The sequence below is a fragment of the Cyprinus carpio genome, chromosome A23, assembly GCF_018340385.1.
Source record: "Cyprinus carpio isolate SPL01 chromosome A23, ASM1834038v1, whole genome shotgun sequence".
Lineage (NCBI taxonomy): Eukaryota > Metazoa > Chordata > Actinopteri > Cypriniformes > Cyprinidae > Cyprinus > Cyprinus carpio.
Window position 1 is genome coordinate 15,810,381 of NC_056594.1, and position 18,749 is coordinate 15,829,129.

At 37.0% G+C, this 18,749-nt stretch overlaps 1 protein-coding gene across 3 annotated transcripts; it reads right to left on the reverse strand.

Moving 5' to 3' along the window:
- Window positions 1-442: 442 nt before the first annotated feature.
- LOC109094156 (myelin transcription factor 1-like) lies at window positions 443-14,413 on the reverse strand. 3 transcript variants are annotated; one of them, XM_042713394.1, is made up of 23 exons: window positions 14,346-14,413; window positions 9,920-10,023; window positions 9,412-9,466; window positions 9,290-9,320; window positions 9,128-9,190; window positions 8,799-9,034; window positions 7,626-8,570; window positions 7,380-7,511; window positions 6,829-6,919; window positions 6,613-6,735; window positions 6,296-6,510; window positions 5,958-6,166; window positions 5,641-5,865; window positions 5,339-5,496; window positions 5,137-5,199; window positions 4,302-4,370; window positions 3,867-3,929; window positions 3,637-3,720; window positions 3,293-3,514; window positions 2,873-2,964; window positions 2,674-2,777; window positions 1,823-1,966; window positions 443-1,706 (listed from the first exon to the last, which is right to left on the reverse strand). In XM_042713394.1, exons 1-23 carry the CDS (start codon window positions 14,368-14,370, stop codon window positions 1,563-1,565), a joined length of 3,597 nt encoding a protein of 1,198 aa, XP_042569328.1. In that variant the 5' UTR covers window positions 14,371-14,413; the 3' UTR covers window positions 443-1,562. The 3 variants fall into 3 exon arrangements, with proteins under 3 accessions (XP_042569328.1, XP_042569329.1, XP_042569330.1); XM_042713395.1 differs by having other exon boundaries at window positions 9,932-10,023; window positions 14,346-14,412; XM_042713396.1 differs by having other exon boundaries at window positions 5,958-6,148; window positions 14,346-14,412.
- Between the last annotated feature and the right edge of the window lie 4,336 nt (window positions 14,414-18,749).

Below are 18,749 nucleotides of genomic sequence, written 5' to 3' on the forward strand. Positions count from 1 at the left end.
CCATTTCAAATCTAGAGAAAATCAGCTCTATGCACAATTTCAAAATGTTGTTGTTTTAAGGGTTTTTTAACAATAATTTGGGTTTTATTATCAATAATTTTATCAATAATGGGCTTAATATTGATCTTGACAAAATACAAATACATCTTTTTCACGTTTTTTTTGACTTAATCAGCTGAACAGAAATCGTGACTGAATAATTTTGCTTCCAGCAGATGTCATCCAAGTATCCTATTGAGAGAGTGGTTTATATTTTATCTTTGGTCTAATAAATGCCGGAGAATCCAAAATTTTTGGGACTGACCAATGTCTCACAAAATATCACTGTTGGATCAAGGGCAATTACAAGCTTGTAAATATGCAGTAATAATAACTTAATAGAAACCATCAGTATTAAATATGACATACTCTCTTTTGTAGATGATAGAATTCCCATTTATTTTATCAACAACATGGGCAAAGACTATCCATATGCAGCAACCACTAACACAGAGACATTTACAAAATAAATATGCAACAAGATCTCCATTCAATTTGTTCTTAAATACTAAATAAATAACAATAAATACATCATATCTGTTCAACCCACTTCCCTCTGGAGGGTGTCAAAATACTTTTATGGAAAACAGAACTCATTAAATTAAGAATAATAATAATAATAAAAAAAAAAACAATATAAAAATTGTTAGGTAGAAAATATTTGCACTTAAAAAAGAGATTATAAATCTCTGTCTTTAAAATAAATAGGCAGGTTTATAAAACAATTTGCTGTTGATATTCTTAAAATATGGCAACGTCTCTCCTCTTAATAACTGTTTAAAAGCTGTGTATAGAATTTTGCTTTGTAGACACTGATTAATAAATAAACAAAATAACCCTTAACATGAATAAATAATAAATTAAACGTACATTTCAAGGACCCAATTTAAATAGCCATAATAATAATAATAATTACAATAATAACATGACGATGGAACTACAAACTATTCATGGAAGTGCAATATCTATGTTCTCAAATACGATAAATATTACTGAATGGAACAGAAGTGCATTTACACCAAATATGAGACAACATTATCATACAGGGATCAAATATAGCAGTGCTGCATACTAATCATATTTTGTCGAGGGAGGTCATTAATTGTGAATTCACCTTCGGACATACACATAAAACACTCTGTTACGCATACACACATAGACTCTCCTCCACAGACACACAACAATCTCACAACTTATTGTTCATGGCAACCTCCATGCACTGAGGGAAGTAAGAAAGGCAGATCAGTGTCTGTGAGAGTTGCTCTAGAAAACAGTAACAAATGGTTTGCTCCAAAAAATACCCCGAAACAAGAAGAGTCAGCTTGGTTTAAGAGGATCTTGTATCTCATCAAAATTGCTACGCAGCATAATTTTGAATTAGAATTTGGTCCTTTTCTCTGACTTCCACGGGTCTTGTGACGTTCCTCGTTTGCAGAGGGGGCCACATACAAAACCTGAATGTCCTTAAACAGCATTTTTATGTTGTTGGTCTAGTTATTTAACCCACAGTGTGTCTCCTCTGCTCACACCTCAATGCCTTTGACGGCCTGGTTGATCGACTCGAGTAGGGCTCGGTTCTCTGGGTTCTGATAGCACTCCTTATCGGTGAACATGTGGGTCAGTGTGTCCACGTAGGTGTCAAAATTCTGCTCAGTGATGGGCTCTTGCTGTGGTAAACAACAGATAATGGTTTGTTAAAAGCAAGCTACATAAAAGTATAATGTACAATATATGTGCTTGTTGGGTGTAGTCAAAAAAGGTAATCAATAGCAAGTGGACTGACCATCTGTGGTAGACGGATGTTGGCAAGGCTGCGGATAAGAGCCTGGCTCAGGCCTGACAGTTCCATGAACAGAGCCTCATTCTTCTCCTCTATGAGCTTATTCTCCTCCTCCATGCTCTTGAGGTTCTTCTCCATGGATGAGATCTATTGACAGAGAGAAATGCATGAATAAACAGCAGCTCCAAGATCAGGCTGTGAAGTATATCTTTGTGTTGATGAAGTGCTGTCGTTTGTAATATTGTATTTGAAGTATTGTAAATATTATCATTATCATTATCATTATATTTCTTATGGAAATAAGTCACCAATAATCCAAGTATTTTTAGTGATGAACAGTAAGAGCCTCAAAAAAAAAAAAAAACTTATTAAAAGCACTTACCAGTAAAGGGCCTTATGCTATATGCTCAGATTGCATTTTAGCCATATGGAAACTGTTACAAATCTGTCTTCATTACAGTTTCTGATGCATGTACTGTTCAAAAGTTTGGGGTCAATAAGATTTTTAATTCTGAAGGAAATTAATTTCTTTTATTCAGCAAGGATGCAATAAACTGATTCAGTGAGACTTTATTTTTTTCTATTCTAGAACTTACTATTCATTAAAGACTGAAGTAATGGTTGCTAAAAATTCAGCTTTGCGATCACAGGAATGAATTACGTTTAAAAAAAAAAATTCAAATAAAAATAGTAGTATTCAAATTTTAGATTGTAAAAATATTTCACAATATCAATGTTTTTACTGTACTTTTGACCAAATAAATGCAGCTTCGGTAACCATAAAAGACTTTAAAAATCTTATCAACCCCAAAGTTTTGAATAGTAGTGTGTATATGTATTTGATAAAAGCAGACCTGTGTATGGAGGTTGGCCATGTCTGCTTCCATCTCGGTGTTCGACTCATTCAGTTCATTGATTTCTTTGTTCAGCTGTTTTATGTCTTCATCATTGTCAAGAACTGAGGGGATAGAAAAACAATGCAAATGTTAATGAAGAGCACAACATGAACATAATGGAGGTGAAAGAAGAGAAACTAATTATAGTTGATCTTACCATCACTTGCCCTGAATTTCTTGCTGATGTAATCATCTCCTGGGAACCTGGCTCTTTTCTTGTTAGCTGAAGCTCTAGGGCAACCTGATAGACTGTAGAAACACATTAGAATAGCAAGATATGAAAAATTTTTCTCTTAGGCATATTGTTTTTATTACATCATCACTCAATAACCACAGAAAGCCAAAAATAGGCATTTCTAATATTTCAAAACATATTAGTATGGCTTTTCAAGGCAATTAGTTTTTGTTATATTTCTAACATATATATATATATATATATATATATATATATATAATCTCTGTATGAAACTGTGACTGCATAGTTTTAATATACTCACAGCTTTGCCTACATCTGGACTATTTAATACTATAATACTAATATTTATTATCTGTAGATTTCACTAGGCCCTGTCTGTACCTGCGATGAGTGAGAAAAGTGCCATTGGCATGTCCTGATCCATCACATCCTGGCGTAGGGCAGGTCGGGCCCTCAGTCTTGAAGGCTTTCCAGGAGAATGGTGTGCCATTTAACATGCCCTCCTTCTGCCGGCGTGCTGCCAGCGGGCACCCATAGGCACTGCGGTGGGTGGCATATTTCCCACTGATATGCCCCAGACTGTCACAACCTGGCACCGGGCACCTATAGAGAGGTAAGTGATGAACTGGCAGTCAGTTTTGGCATTCTCTAAAGATACAGGCTGTGCTCAGTAAATACACTGTTTTCGTACAGCAAAAGTTGAGATTGTTTTGTAAAAAACATACTTTAGGAGCTCAGAATCTTCTTTGTCATCCTTAGTTGGGGTGGTTTTGATTCCTCCCTTCTTGGCACGAGGACATCCAGACAGACTGCAAAAGAGAAAATGCAAATGTTATTTTTATGCATGAGCAGTTTGATATTTTTGAAACAAAAATAGCTGCAAAGCTTGACACAGAATCCTAAAGTTCATCTTGAATGGTGATACATTAAACATAATATCTCTCAATTAACATACCTTCTATGGGAAGCATAGTTTCCAGTGATGTGTCCTGAACCATCACAACCTGGGGTAGGGCATCTGGAGGCCACAGAGAGAGAGACATGCTGTTAGCATGAAGTTAGCATAGCTTTAGAAAGATACAATCCAAAAATTACACATACAATCATACTGGAAGTTTAAATTAACTTTTGAGCTTCAGTCTGAGCTTCAGTCTGGATGCTTAATGTGTCTCATCTGGTTCGATGCATCTCTAGGACACAGTCCAAGAGAATTATATTTTTGTCCACTGAAAATTTAAAGTGATTACTGATTCAAAGAGTACAAGAATAGCCAAAGGGACAGTAAATAGTGTTTTGCAGTAACAGCAGTATTTAGTAAAGTCAAATCAAAGCAGTAATCAGTGAAGTCTGGTGAGGAGTCATAAGAGGAAAAATTAGACCACAGACATACTTGAGTTCAGCAGTGTGGGCAGCCATGAGGGTCCGAAGACTTTTATCAGCAAGGGGACAACCAGAGAGACTGAAGAACAGTAGAAAAACACCAGGAATAAAGAATAGAGGGAAGAAGATTTAATTGAAGATGGAAGATATACTATATATATATTTATATCCAAAATAAAAGTTTTGTTTACATAATATATGTGTGCATACTGTGTATAGGGTATATATAACACACATGCATGTATATATTTAAGAAGAATATGTTATGTTATATATTAACTATATTTATATATATATAAATATAAGAAGAATATAAATATATAAATGTATATATGTAAATATTTTCTAAATATATAATTTATGTGTAGTATTTATATTACATAATAAATATACCCTGTACACATACATATATTATGTAATACAACTTTATTTTGGGATGTGATTAATCGTGATTAATCATTTGACAGCCCTAATATAATATATATATATATATATATATATATATATATATATATATATATGGTGTGGGTGTGTGTTGTGTGTGTGTGTGTGTGCGTGTGTGTATATGCGTGTGTATAAATATATGTGTGGGTGTGTGTGGGTGTGTGTGCTAAAAATCACACTAATATAAAGAAACCTAAATTAACTACAAATAGATGTGAGTAAATGAGTTGGCCAAATGCATTAAAAAGACATATAACATTAGCTTTGCAGTCAATATACAGGTTTAAGCTATAGGCAGCTGAAGCTGTAAGGGTTCAGCAGAGAGGAAAACAGATAAAGAAAAAAAGAAAACACAAGCAGGGCTGGTCGGACGAGAAATACTGTGTCAGCTTCTGGCATACCTGCGGTGTGATGCATAGTTCCCAGTTATATGTCCACTGCCATCACAGCCTGGTGTGGGACATCTGGAGGGAGATTGAGAGAGTATTAAATCCCTGTGGAATCATTCTGGAAATTTATTAACCTTAGCAAGACACTAAATATACAGACTTCTTTTATTGGCTTAGCAGATGTGTTTTATGTTTAAATAAGGCAGACACTTACAGCAAGACCTCTTTCTTGCTGTCCTTGGGCTGGAATTTGACCTTGAAACTAGAGGTTGTGACCTCACCAGGGTACTTCCTGTCCTCCTCCATGCTCTCCTGAGTGGCATCATCATCATCTCCATCAGAGGAGGCGTATGAGTGTGTGGTGTACTCAACCTGAGGACATGGCACATCACAACAGAAAATTGTAAAACAGGTGCAAAACCTTGACAGTAAGGCTTTTGTTCCAAAATGTTGTCAACTATGATTTAACCATGAAGTGAGAGTATGTGGATATATCTCAAATTGATATACATTTACCTCCTCTGGCTCCTCCTCTTTCTGTCGGTTTGACTTGGTGTAGTCCAGAGGCCCCTCCCACTCCTCTTGTTTGTAGGTGTGGCTGGAGTGGGGTGAGGTGACGCCATGGTGGTGAGAAGATGATGACGAGGATGAAGATGGGTCTGGTGACCTGACTCCTTCCCTCTTGGGTTTCTTCATGCTGAGGTCCAATGTGCCATTCTCATCCACCTCAATGTCCATGTCCTAGATTGTAGAAGAAATTCATTAGAATATAGTGTATATAATGTGGATGTTATAAAACCTAACTTTCCAGATACAGACAGAGAGAAACTCACTTTGCTGGCCTGATCTGGCTGTTTGGCGCTGAGGTTTTCAGGCCTCTCCCAGCAGCGGGTGGACAGGTTGAGAATGGCAGTGGCAGCCATGTGTGCGGCTTCGGCATCATGGGTATAATCGTATCCACTTGAGGTGGAAGAGGAGCTGCTTTTGGTGTAGCCTCCTGACAGGCTGTGGCTGGGGGATGAGGCTTTAGGAAACGGTTTGGCTGTTCATTATAATAATAATAATAACAATAGTATACGTTTTAGTATGCTATCAATAATTCATTGTCTATAAATATCTGTTGTGTTTGTTTCTTATTCATTATTTTAAAGGGAATGAGGGGGGTGCTTACATTTGAAGGCTTTAGGTGAGGTTTCGCTGGTGGGTATCTTGGGTGCAAGCATGCGCTTGCCGAACACCTGTACATCGAAGCTTGCATAGTCAAAGGACACCTTAGAATACTTCTCCAGCTCCTTTGCCAGGTTGGCACGAGGAGTGGCTGGCATGGCATTGGGCCTGTAGCTACCGTACTGAGGGATGTCCAGCTGTTTCACAAAACACATCGGCCTGAAGATAAAAGAGTGTTTAGTTACAATGTTTACCCATCAATCTCTTTTGTGTCTGTTAAGGTTCTAGCTAGCATGTTGAAAAGTGGAGGAAAACACTCACCTGAGAACTCTGTCAGAGTTTGAGCCTCCGCTCACAGGATCACTGACAGAGGTCTGTGGCTGTGGCTGCTTTTCATGGATTTTGTGTTTCCCTGCAGCAGCAGCAATAGGGCAGCCAGAGAGACTAAAAGTGTAAAATGCAAGAAAAATACATGGTTTTAGTGAAACTTGATGTGAACAGAAACAGACACCTCAAAAAATAGTTAAGGAGCAGTACCTGCGATGTGTGTTGCGGTTGCTGTTCACATGTCCCTGTCCAGTGCATCCAGGTGTTGGACACTTTAGTACGTTCTCGTGCATTGCCAAGACTAGTGCCAAAAACACACATTATTATATTGAATATTTAATAATACCTTTCAAATGTTTTTAAAATAATTTTTATTCATCAAGGATGCATTTAAACTGACATTTATAATGTTATAAACAATTATTTTAAATAAATTAAATAAATGCAATGTTTAAATAAATGTTTAATGTTTTAAATATTAAATGTTTAATTTAAGTAAATTGTTTAAACTTTTGATTAATCAAACAATCCTGAAAAAAAAAATGTGTGCCACTATTTTCAACATTGATAATAACAAGAAATGTTTCTTGAGCACCAAATCAACATACTAGAATGATTTCTGAAGGGTCATGTGACAAGACTGGCGTAATGATGCTAAAAATTCAGCTTCGCCATCATGTATTTATTATATATATTTATTTATTTATTTTATGTGTTTGTGTGTGTCACATACTATAGTAATGGTGCAACACAATGCTTACTCTCTGGAGGGATTCTGTCCTTGTGTGGGCACCCAGAAAGGCTGCGGTGGTGTGGGTATAATCCAGTCACATGACCTGTCCCATCACATCCTGGAGTAGGGCACTTTACTTCCTTCTTCTCTGATCTAGAACCTCTATGTGAGAAGACAAAAACAAATTAAACTCCACAACCCCATACACTGTACCTGCATGATAATGTTATCTAAATTTAATTGGGGTCATAAGAGGTAGGCAATTTTCTGTCACCTTTGCCATAGTATGCTCTACGAGCTGTCATGTCCATGCTCTTATTCATCCTCTCCTCTGAGCTGTGGTAGCGCTGCTGCTCAGGAGAGCAGCTCTCTTCAGAACTGCTGCTGGTTTGTTTGGCTTTCAGTGCAATGGCCTGTTCCAGAAGTCCCAGGTTCCCCCGCGTCATATCGTACGTCTCTGAGTCATCTGTGACCTCTGACCTCTGTGACATGCTGTCCAACTCGTCATCGTCTGCTTCATCTGCCTCCTCTTCTTCTCCATCATCTTCCTCTTCCTCTTCTTCTTCCTCCTCTCCATCTGAACCCAGCTCGATGACTACAGAGGGCGAGTCTTTATCCGAAGCATCATCTCTTTCTTCTTCATCCTCCTCCTCATCTTCACCTAGAGGATGGTCAAGGTTTATGTTGCTGTGTGTCATCACGTCTAATTCCTGAGCTGACGCAGCGGGGACAGGGGCCATTAGGGAGGAAGGATCTACCTGGGATTGGATCTCCTCCTCATCTTCTTCCTCATCATCATCATCTTCACTGTCTTTCTCAGTCTCCACAGTCTCTTTAGTCTGGATTCTGCCAAAGTCTCCGCTGAAGTACTGGTGATCCGAGTTGTTCTTCTGGCTCAAACATTGTGTTTCCTCTTCCACCTCCTCCTCCTCCTCTTCTTCTTCCTCAACTGTTGTCACAGGCTCGTCGGTCTCTTTTAGCTGCTGGGTCACTCGCTCCTCTTCTGTAATCTCTTCTGCTTCCTCCTCTACCTCTTCTTCTCGAGCCTGAATCTCTTCTGCGACCTGTAGCCCCTCCTCTGCCTCGGTATCCATGGTGATTTGTTGGATGGATGTAGCCTCGATATTGGCTTCTTCATTCTCAATTTCATTCTTTGGAACTGGACTTGATGTTTCTCTGACAGGTGTCTTTTTCTCTTCTGAATCCACTTGTGAAATTTCTCTGAAGGAAAGACAAAAAGGGTAATTTATAAACTATTTTTTTTAGTTAAATAAAAAAAAAATAAACATTTAAAAAACATTTATAAAAAGTTAAAAAAAAAAAGTTTGGGTTACAATTGTTGATATAATAAAGCTTTAAATAAATAAAGACTATAGTACATGCACTGCATGGCACATAACTTCAAAAATAATAAATAATTTCTGTAGTTAATATATTATTAACCCACCTGTCATTGCTTCTGATGTAGGTGTTTTTTCTTTTGCTTCCATCTCTTTATCAGCAGTGTCCTCTTCAGACTCCACACCCTCATCCTTTGTTTCTGTTTCACTGTTTGTGTCACTGTCTGCATTGAACCCATCATCCATGGCCAGCTTTAGGGGATTTGGCTTCTTTTTGGGGGCTGGCTGATTCTCCTCGGCCTCCTGGAGTTTTCTTTTCTTAGCCAATGGGCAGCCCAATGCACTGAAACAGATGAAAATGTTTGATAAAAAAAGTTGCTTAATTTTTTTAATCTTTTTATTGGCAGCTATTAGAGACAGAATTCTTACTATTTACCTTCTGTGTCGTGCATACTTTCCACTGACATGGCCTAAGCCATCGCATCCTGGTGTAGGGCAGCTGCAAAACAGGGGTTTTGATTAGCTATATTCATTAACCTACTAAACTCTGGTCTTTATAAACATGATGAGTAACACTACAAAGCATAAAAGCTCTCACCTGTATTCTTGTCCGACAAGCTCAAGAGGAACTGATATAAGGGGAGAGATAAAAGCTCTGTCAGTCATCAAATTCACTGAAATGGACAAAAAATATTTTTCAAGTTTTTAAGAGGCTCTCACCTCTAATTCCTTTTGAGCGTGTTCTCGTCCGCTTCTCATCTGCGTCTTGACTCATCTGGAACACAAACACATGAGGGCTTATGAGATTATTATAAGTTTTTTTTAGATATTTACACTCACCATTTCTCTAATGTGTCTCTAAAAATCATATAAAAGAGTACAATATCACTGTTCTCCAGCTCTTATACCTTCAGACTGTGATATTTATCCTCAGATCTGAGCAGGTCTGATTTCACAGACACCGGAGTAGCCCCAAATCCTCTTAAATGCTTGTAAAGAGCTCAATCAATAATACACATCCAATAAGTTCTTTCAAATGCACATCCCTCCCAATCCTTCGTGGAATCAAAGTAAAATATAAGAAAGAAATGAGGCCCTTCCAGAATGAGAAAGATGTCAGAGCTTCAGAAAGGGAAAAGTACTTTTAGCTTCTTTGGTTTTGTGGTAGAGTATAAGACAAGAGATAATGAAAATGAAGCTACTCTGACTCACACACACACAAACCCACATAATGTCTCACTTTTAGTCTCCTACTCCTTTTGTTCTCACAGCTGCTGACTCTGTCCCCTTGTGTCCACCTCTGGCTCAGCAGCTGGCCTCTGAACTCATTCTCTGTTGGACAGAAATGATAAGACAACAATTTCACTCTGACATGTCCAAATATTTAAAGGTGCATACTTTATATTACACAATGAAATGAGAAAAAAATGTGAAACTCATTGAAAGTGGCATTTTGACGGTGGATTCCAATTTTTTGTACAAACTATCAAAATTCAAAATTAAAAACTATTTATTATATATATTATATATAAATTATAATTTTATGAGTAATATTAGTTTGAAATATGCAATGAAACTTAAATACCAAGAAAAGAGCCTCTAAGAACAAAAAGTAAGCAAATCTAGGCCAGTAATGCTGATTCATACAACTATTGTAATGTGATTTTCCACAGGATGACTATTAAATATGAAAACCCCTAATCCAGAAGCAAATAGCCCCCAGAGGACCCAAGCACTTTGGTCACTGAATGGGCTTTCAACACTCCATCATGGTCTGACATGGCTCTGGTGTTGATTATTCTTCCTGGGTGACGAGAGATCCGGCCATGACCCAGCTGTTTTTATCAGAGCATCATTACATGTGGTCTGATTACGTTTTAAGCAGCACCTGGTGCTCAGTCACGTCACACACGTAACAGGGGAGGGAATTCCCTTGAGAACCGCAACAATTGCAGCACTTGCCACATAAGACGCAATACGCAATGCAAACCTTTCTTAGAACTCAATTTCCCATGTCTGTTCGCGTGGAAACCAGTTAAACTGACTTTACTGCATTTACTAAAACCTTTTATAAAAGTAAGATGAATTCAAAAGAGAGGAACATAAAATACCTCTGAAAATTAATTTATCATTATTTCCAGCACATTAGGAGTCAAGTAATATAATTTGATAATGTTCTTCAAAATAGCGCTTTCAAAGCCACTTCCAAAGACAACAACATGTAAATGATAAGGAACATTCACATGCTGAAATGTTATTTCTAGATTTTAAAAAAAGGAGTTGATGCCAGTGTCTTTAAACCAAATCACTTGACCCTGAGTGATTTCAGGCATCCCTTTTTAAATTTATTTTTTCAAAAATTAGGCCTACTCTCTTAAATAGCTGTATGTTCCAGCATACAAAAAACACTGTTTGATTCCCATATAGTAGGCCCAAGCATGAAATGGACCAAAGGGAGTGCATGTTAGCCACAAATTGCTCTTACGTTTTAGTATAGATTAATATTAGTATTTCTTTTGACGCATCAGGCCCTTGACTTTGAAAAAGCACCATGATGCTGCTGCACATAACCTCTTCTAGCACACCACGCCTTTCAATTACTATCAGCCAAACCCTCCGCCTTTAGAACACTGTCACTTTCCCCGAGGAGAAACAATGATCCAGCAGAACATGTTTACAAGAGCCGTGACTGTATTATTAAAGCAATAACGTTTAAAGCCCAGCCTACAGAGGTCCTAAAACAAGCAAAATCGATGAATAAAGAGCAATTTAAATGTAAAACCAAAAAAGAAAGACGATAATCTAATAAACGAATAGTGTATTGTGTAGGCCTAGCCTGAAGTAAACATATGGTTCGTTCGCATTGTTTTGCTTCTCGTAAATAACGCACGCACACAAGACGAAACATATGCTGCTTTTGCTTTGCTTAAGGGTTTCTAATGACTATTTGTCCACTCCCATGAAATACATTGTAGCTTATTTGTACATGTATTTCTGACTTAGTGTGAATGAACAAACTTCGATTAATATTCCGCTTGGCTTTAAACTTCCACGTTTCGGATTCTACTATAAATAGCTATAGTTTTAAAACAAGGACAACACTGAAATGTAATATGAGAGCCTGGATGTTGTGTTATAGATGCGAGAGAGGCCCTTTAGTTCTTGGGTTCCTTGAAAATAGACCCGCGATGTAACTGAAATACAGATATTTAAAAAACACTGTAAGATCGTTTTTAGTACGAAAGCGAAAATAAGGCGAAATGTGCAGGAAATGTAACTTAAACACGGTGGAATGGCACTTCTTCTTTAAGAGATTACAAGTCCGGCATCCATTTGGCTTCAATAGTAACGGAAATCCAAACCAGCAAACCTTTCCAAACACGGAATTTCTCATCCACATCAGCATCCGAATTAGTAAACAAAAAATACCATGAGCAAACGACGTTTTTTTCAAGGAGATGCGAGCGGCCTCTTGCTCTTTGTAGGCTGTGTGTGTTAACTTCAGTGTTGTACACCTCCCCTTCAGAATGAGTCTCGTGCCGCCACCGTTAAAAACCTCTTAATAATTCGCTCGGGACCGGTTCGAAACCTATTCATGTCGTAAGCAAGACGCATATATCCATTCATCGACAGGTAATGTGAGCACAAATGCAGCCAAAATCATTTCTCCACACGCTTTGTCGAACGATACCGACTTACCTTTCGCTCACAGGCCCATTGTCCACCCCTCCTCTACCCTGCGCCGTGACATCATCATCATAGTAAATCATGTACAACACAAGATGGAGAGTGGGCCGCTATTGACCCCCACCCACCCGATATAAAACACTCACACGCAAGAGGAAAGTCTTTTAAGATTTTACTTACAATCTAATATAAATTCTTCGGTTATTTTAGAAAAATAAAATCTCTTATGTTTAGATGCAGGAGCTCGGCTGAAAGTTCAGCACCCAGAACAGCGCTGTTTCAGTACCATGGACAAGAGCGCTATCCGTGGCAGGTGTCTAGCAAAAAAAAAAAAAAAAAACTCTGAATACGATGAATACACTGAATATTACATTAAAAAAGCAAACTAATAAATGAGCGAATTACGCAAAATAGATCAATTAATCTGAACATCAAATACAAGCATTTGTTTTATGTTTAAAAGGATTATTTTCCGATTGTCGTACACGATACTACTCAGTAGTATCGTGTACTAATTTTGTTTACTAATAATTTCTGTCATATTCCATATTCTTTAATATGGATCTATTTTTTCTTGCGCAATGCACATTTGCCTTGTTTTAAAAGCGTTGATCTACTTTTCTTTTATGTTCTTCTAGAAGCCTAACAACGTGACCTAGTTTTGTGGAAAATGATTGAATGAACATAATCTAAGTAAACGGTTAAATTATTACTATTTCTTCCTAGTTTGCCAGCCTGTTAAATGTCAAATAAAAGCGAAGCTTTAAGTTTAACTGCTGGCTTAATTGTTTTATGATGTCAAAGTGATTTTAATTGTTGAAAAATTAAAAACTTTTCTACCTGAGCAATGAACATAAAAAAAGTTCATTTAACTTTTTGGGACACTTTGAATTTCTTAATTCTCTAAAAATGTAAAAAATTAAATTAAATTAATATATAGATATATATTGTTAACATTACTATTGAAATCATTTTACAGTGTTGTAAACCAACCAAACACAGTGCAGTTGCAAAGTTTGACTAATGGTAAAATATTAAAATCAACCTATAAATACTAACATATTATAATAGGTTATTATAAGGTTACACGCAGTAGAAAGAGACGTAACGGAAAATGTATTTGCTCTATAATAAAGGGGGAGGGGAACTCTTTACTAAACTTCAAAAAAAGTTTCTTATCACGTATGAAGCAAGCAAAAGCCTTTGAGAGTGTTGCATATTTAATGACACCGAGGTTCTTCGGTTACCAGCTGGAACTTTGCTCACCCCTGATCCTAAAGTTTCGTATACAGATGGATATCCCAGCATACAATTAAAGCCACAGTCTGTTCCCACTGGCCAGACACTGTGTATAAATATTACATAGGATGCCAGCTGAGCGAATGAGAAGCACAACACCCGGAATCCCCCCACAGCCAGATGGACTGATCCCTCCCAAATACAAAAGTTTTAATACGCCAGAAGTCCAACAGCCTCTGAGTTTAAAGCACAGCTCCCTCTGGGAGACAAAAATTGCCTTTGTTTAAAAACTGTCTGCACAGGGATTTCGTTTCGCAACTTAAAAAAATAAATAAAAATAAAAATCAATGATATGGGTCAATAAATAGGCCTACTATACGTTCGTTTATAGTTTAAAAGAGTTTAAACGTAATCCAAGTCTATCCAGTCAACATTTTATATTAATACTTAAAATGAAAGTAAACAAAGAAGGAAACAACAACAACTGTGCCTATCGGTATAAGTACAATCCGTATTCAGTATAATCAGTCGGTATAATTATATCACTCGTTTTTTATTACAATAATAAACGTATTGTGAAAAGTTACTGTTAAAGTAAAAAAAAAAAAAAAAAAAAAAAAAACACACAAATACACCGGCTATTAACAAAACCACGGCGAACCAGACTATAGCTATCTAAGTTTGACGAGAGCAAAAGACTTTATAAAAATAAGAAATCCAGCACTCACCGAGAAAAGTTTTACACAGCTTCATCCTTGCGGTGATTTCTTCGTTTGACACCGCAAAACTACTTAACTTCATTACAGAGAAAGTTACTTTAAAGAAAACTTACAGACAGAGGTGGGCGGTCTTATTTCGTAGAAGTTTGCTTCCACCAATCAGCGGCGGCGGGTAGTTTTTGTTCATCTCGACAAGCCAATGAGAGCGCGCCTCACTGCCTGGATCCCCTTCACAATGACCTCGGAAAATGAAAACAAAAGCTTGTCTTGTACTCCTCGAGTCATGTGTCAGGCGCTTTAAAACTTTTTACCGAGTGATTTTACTTAATGTTTTGTATTTCCTCAAAAAATAAATATTTTAAAAACATTTAAACAAGGTAAGAGAGTGCACCCTGAAACTTTTGTTCCTTCTTTAGAGACAACTTTTCTAAAGAGACAAAGAATTAAAAGACAAATTTTGACTCTCTTTGACTCTTTTGATTATTTTTATATTTATACAATATGTATTTATTTATTTAGTGCAGGGCCTCAAGGTTACTTTACAAAGGAGCCCAATTTTTAAATAATAATAATAAAAAAGTTTTGTAAATGTATTCTTTAAAAATACTTTTAGTGTCTATAAACTCTATAAATCAGATAATCAATCAATCAATCAATCAGTGAAACCTCATGCTCTCAGATCAGGCCTTTTCATTCTTTCTTAAACTCAATCTGTGCACTCTGCGCTGCCTCTATTCTCCCCCACCCTTTCCCCTGTCAGGCCAGTGAGAAGGCATATGTGCTGGGCTGCTGCTGGAGCCCACGTATCCCTCTTTACGTGATACCCCCATGACAGATGGGCCTACTGATAATGATGCTGAGAACCCCTGATCTCCCCCCACCCCCCCACCCCCCAACCACCAACTTGCTGTTGCCATGGTGAGTAAGGAGGGGGACCATGGGACGTATGGAGGGGGCCGGGGGGTGCTTATTAAGGCCTTTACACTTATTGTACACCAGGCCTGTAGAAAGTGTGAAAAGCTTTTAGAGGTTTATTTGAAATGACTCGTTTGAACATATGAGCGAGTAGAGCCAGTGCTGTTGCAGTGGCTATTATGTGTTTAACTGTATATTGTTTGATATTAGTGAATATTGTTAATGAAGTATTTTATTGTGTCTCTTTTTTCTTTTGCTTTGAGAGAGTATTGATTATTTACACTCTTCCTTCTCATACATAATGGTTGATGATGATTGTTTATTAGTATATGACATGTTGTAGAGTTGAATGAAATACTTCTGTAGTTGTATGTGAAATATGTCTACGGGGAGGGAAGAAGTCTAAACCCACTCACTCTCCTTCTTCATAGACATGCACACGGCCTCATTACAATAACAATGGCTAACCACACTTTAGGGCGGAGCTTAGAGTGTGATTTCCTGGCCACTGAGCCAGGCTTCCTAATTGAGCTGTGTGTGTGTGTGTGTGTGTGTGTGTGTGTGTGTGTGTGTGTGTGTGTGTGTGTGTGTGTGTGTGTGGTGAAGGGCTTTTTGGCACAGCTGTCACCCTGGAGGGTGATATCAGGCAAGCCCAGCTAGTCGCTTTTTTATGAATCTTGTGAGAAAAAAATGGGGGAAGGGACTGAGAGGAGAAACAGCTAAAGTTAGATGAGATAACGCAACCAAATTATGACTGAACAATGAGTTATATTAGACACTGCACAACATAAATCAACAGAACAAATGGCAAATTAAGCATTTATGTAACTTTATTTTTGTGGGTGTATATTTAAAAAACTTTTGCAACTTTCCTTGTAGTGTAAGTGAAATATCCTATCTATTTTTTATTTACTTAAGTCTTTTTTTTAGTTTTTAATGAAAGTTTAAAACTAAAAGTATATTATTTTACCGTATAATATAACATAATATAAATAAACAAACCATATATATATAGCAAAAAAAAAAAAAAAAAAAATCATTTTAAAACAGATTTGCATGACCAGTAAAAAAATATTAAACCTATACATTACTTGAGCTGAACTTGCAAAATGTAAGCTTTTATTGTAAGTCTGTTTTTTCTGGCTGTGCAATATTGTTATATTGTGAAAAGACAAAGGCCTTTGATTGCTTGTGAACTAAAACCTCAAAAGAAGAACTTTCAGGTTCCAGTAAACTTTGCTCACTACTAACACGTCAAAAACTACACCCTGCGTTCTGTGTATAGTTCTTTGACACAACAGATATGCAGCTAATCTCTGGGAAAATCAGCTTAGCAGCTGTCCTAAAGTATAGGTTTTCTTGTCTTAGTGACAGAATAAGACAAAAGTAGCTGAAAGAACAGGAGACAAGCTCTTTTCACACCATCCCTCCTGCTCTCTCTCTCTTTTTCTCACTACTGAACCCTCATCCAGAGTCTCCACCTGTTCCCATGCCCCACAATTCCCCTCACTAATTATTCATATTCTGGACACAAAAGTCTAGATTGGTGATCTTGACCCATATATGATGGCCACCCTTATATCTGAGTACAGAAATCCCCTAAAAGTTGCTATATTTAAATGTTGGCTATTATGTAATTCTGTGTCATCAGGCCCTTAAATTTAATGATCCAAGTGGTGCTAATGGTATTTTGAGAGGGTCTGCTCAATTAGTGATCCCATGCAAATGGCCCTCACCCTTTCTCACAAAAATATCCATGGTAATTAAGATGCCACCTGTGCCCAGTGATCGGAGCACAGTAGCCATGGTCCTATGAAGTATGCTTGGAAATTATGGGCCAGTCAGCAACTCTTGCCTTGTTGCCAGGACTGCAGCCCTCCCTCCCTTTCAGGCCCAAAGTGGGGCTGACTAGACATCTGTATGCAAATAAACTAAATAGTATAGAAAGTACATACATCAGAAGGGTGTTGGGGGAGGGGTGGTGAGACTGCTTTCCCCAGCACTACAAAGACTAAATTGGTGGATATTGTGAGCATGCACAGCTGACTGGCTGGTTTGGAAATTCCTATTCAAATATCCATACTCAGCCATCTGCAACTTTTTAGATAATAGTGTTTCAAAGTAATCACTGGGTAGGCTAATTACAAAAGGTTGAGGCAATTATACATTTACATTTATCAATCTGTAAAATATTGAGGGTATTTAAGTGTATTATATTTTACTTTTTCTTCCCTTTTTCAGTTTATTTAGATTATTTATACTTTATATGTTAAATTAATTTTACATTAAATTTATATTCATATTTTTAAATTAATTGGAATTTCATTATATTTATACATATTGATTTGTTTGATTTTATTTTTATATTTCCCCATTTATTTTAATCTAACTAGAAATATGCTAAATATGAGTGCAACTTTATTATAGTGGATCTTCAAGGCATAAAATACTTAATTGTGTTCTCTACACATTTACACTACATGTACCTTCCAAAAAAAAAAAAAAAAAAAAAAAAATCTATTTTAATATATTTTAAAATAACATTTATTCCTGTTCTATTTTAATATATTTTAAAATGTCATTTATTCCTGTGACAAAAAAGCTAAATTTTCAGCAGCTATTTTTCCAGTCTTCAGTGTCACATGACCCTTCAGAAATAATTTTAATATGCTGATTTGGTGCTCAAGACACAGTTGTGCAGTTGTGCTGCTTAATATTTTTTTGTGAAAACTGATTTAAAAAAAAATTCAAGATGTTTTGATGGATATAATTTTTATAGAACAGAATTAATTTTAAAATAGAAATCTTTTGTAACATTATAAATGTATTTACTATCACATTCAGTGTAAGAGTTAAAAAAAGTGACCACACATTTTTGAACGGTAGTGTACATATGCTAATTTTCATCCACAAATTAATTTATATGATGACATGACAAGTCTTTTTTTAGAGAATTTTATCAGAAACACATAATAAAAGTGCCAAATAATCACCAGGACCTCTGACAAGTCAGAGTGTCCCATCAGCACACCAGGGAAGTAAATGCTTCCGGGTCACATTATGATTGGGTGCAGTGAATCGGAGTCACTTTGGGACAGCCACACCGGTCAATGTTTGACCTCTGACCTACAGAGGTGTTTTATACACAAGGGTTGTGACTCGTGACCTTTGCTGATCTCTTTATTTTAGAGAGCAGGTGCTGTAGGAGAGATGGCCCTAGAGAATGCCAGGACAGGGTCACTGAGGGTCAGTTCGTATTTACTAGTTGTGACATGGCACACGTGCCACTTTCCCAAGAGAGTGAGAAATCAAGTCAGTGCTGTTGACAGTTCTCCTCATGCTCACATTTTTGTGTGCTCTGCACTGTGCTGCACTCTCAAAACAATCGGGTTGAGCTTGTATAAAGCTCATATTCCTGAGATAAAGCGCTTTCGTGTGTCCCTACGCAGGACACACACAGAGATACACACATTTAAACACCCTGAATTGAAGAGATAA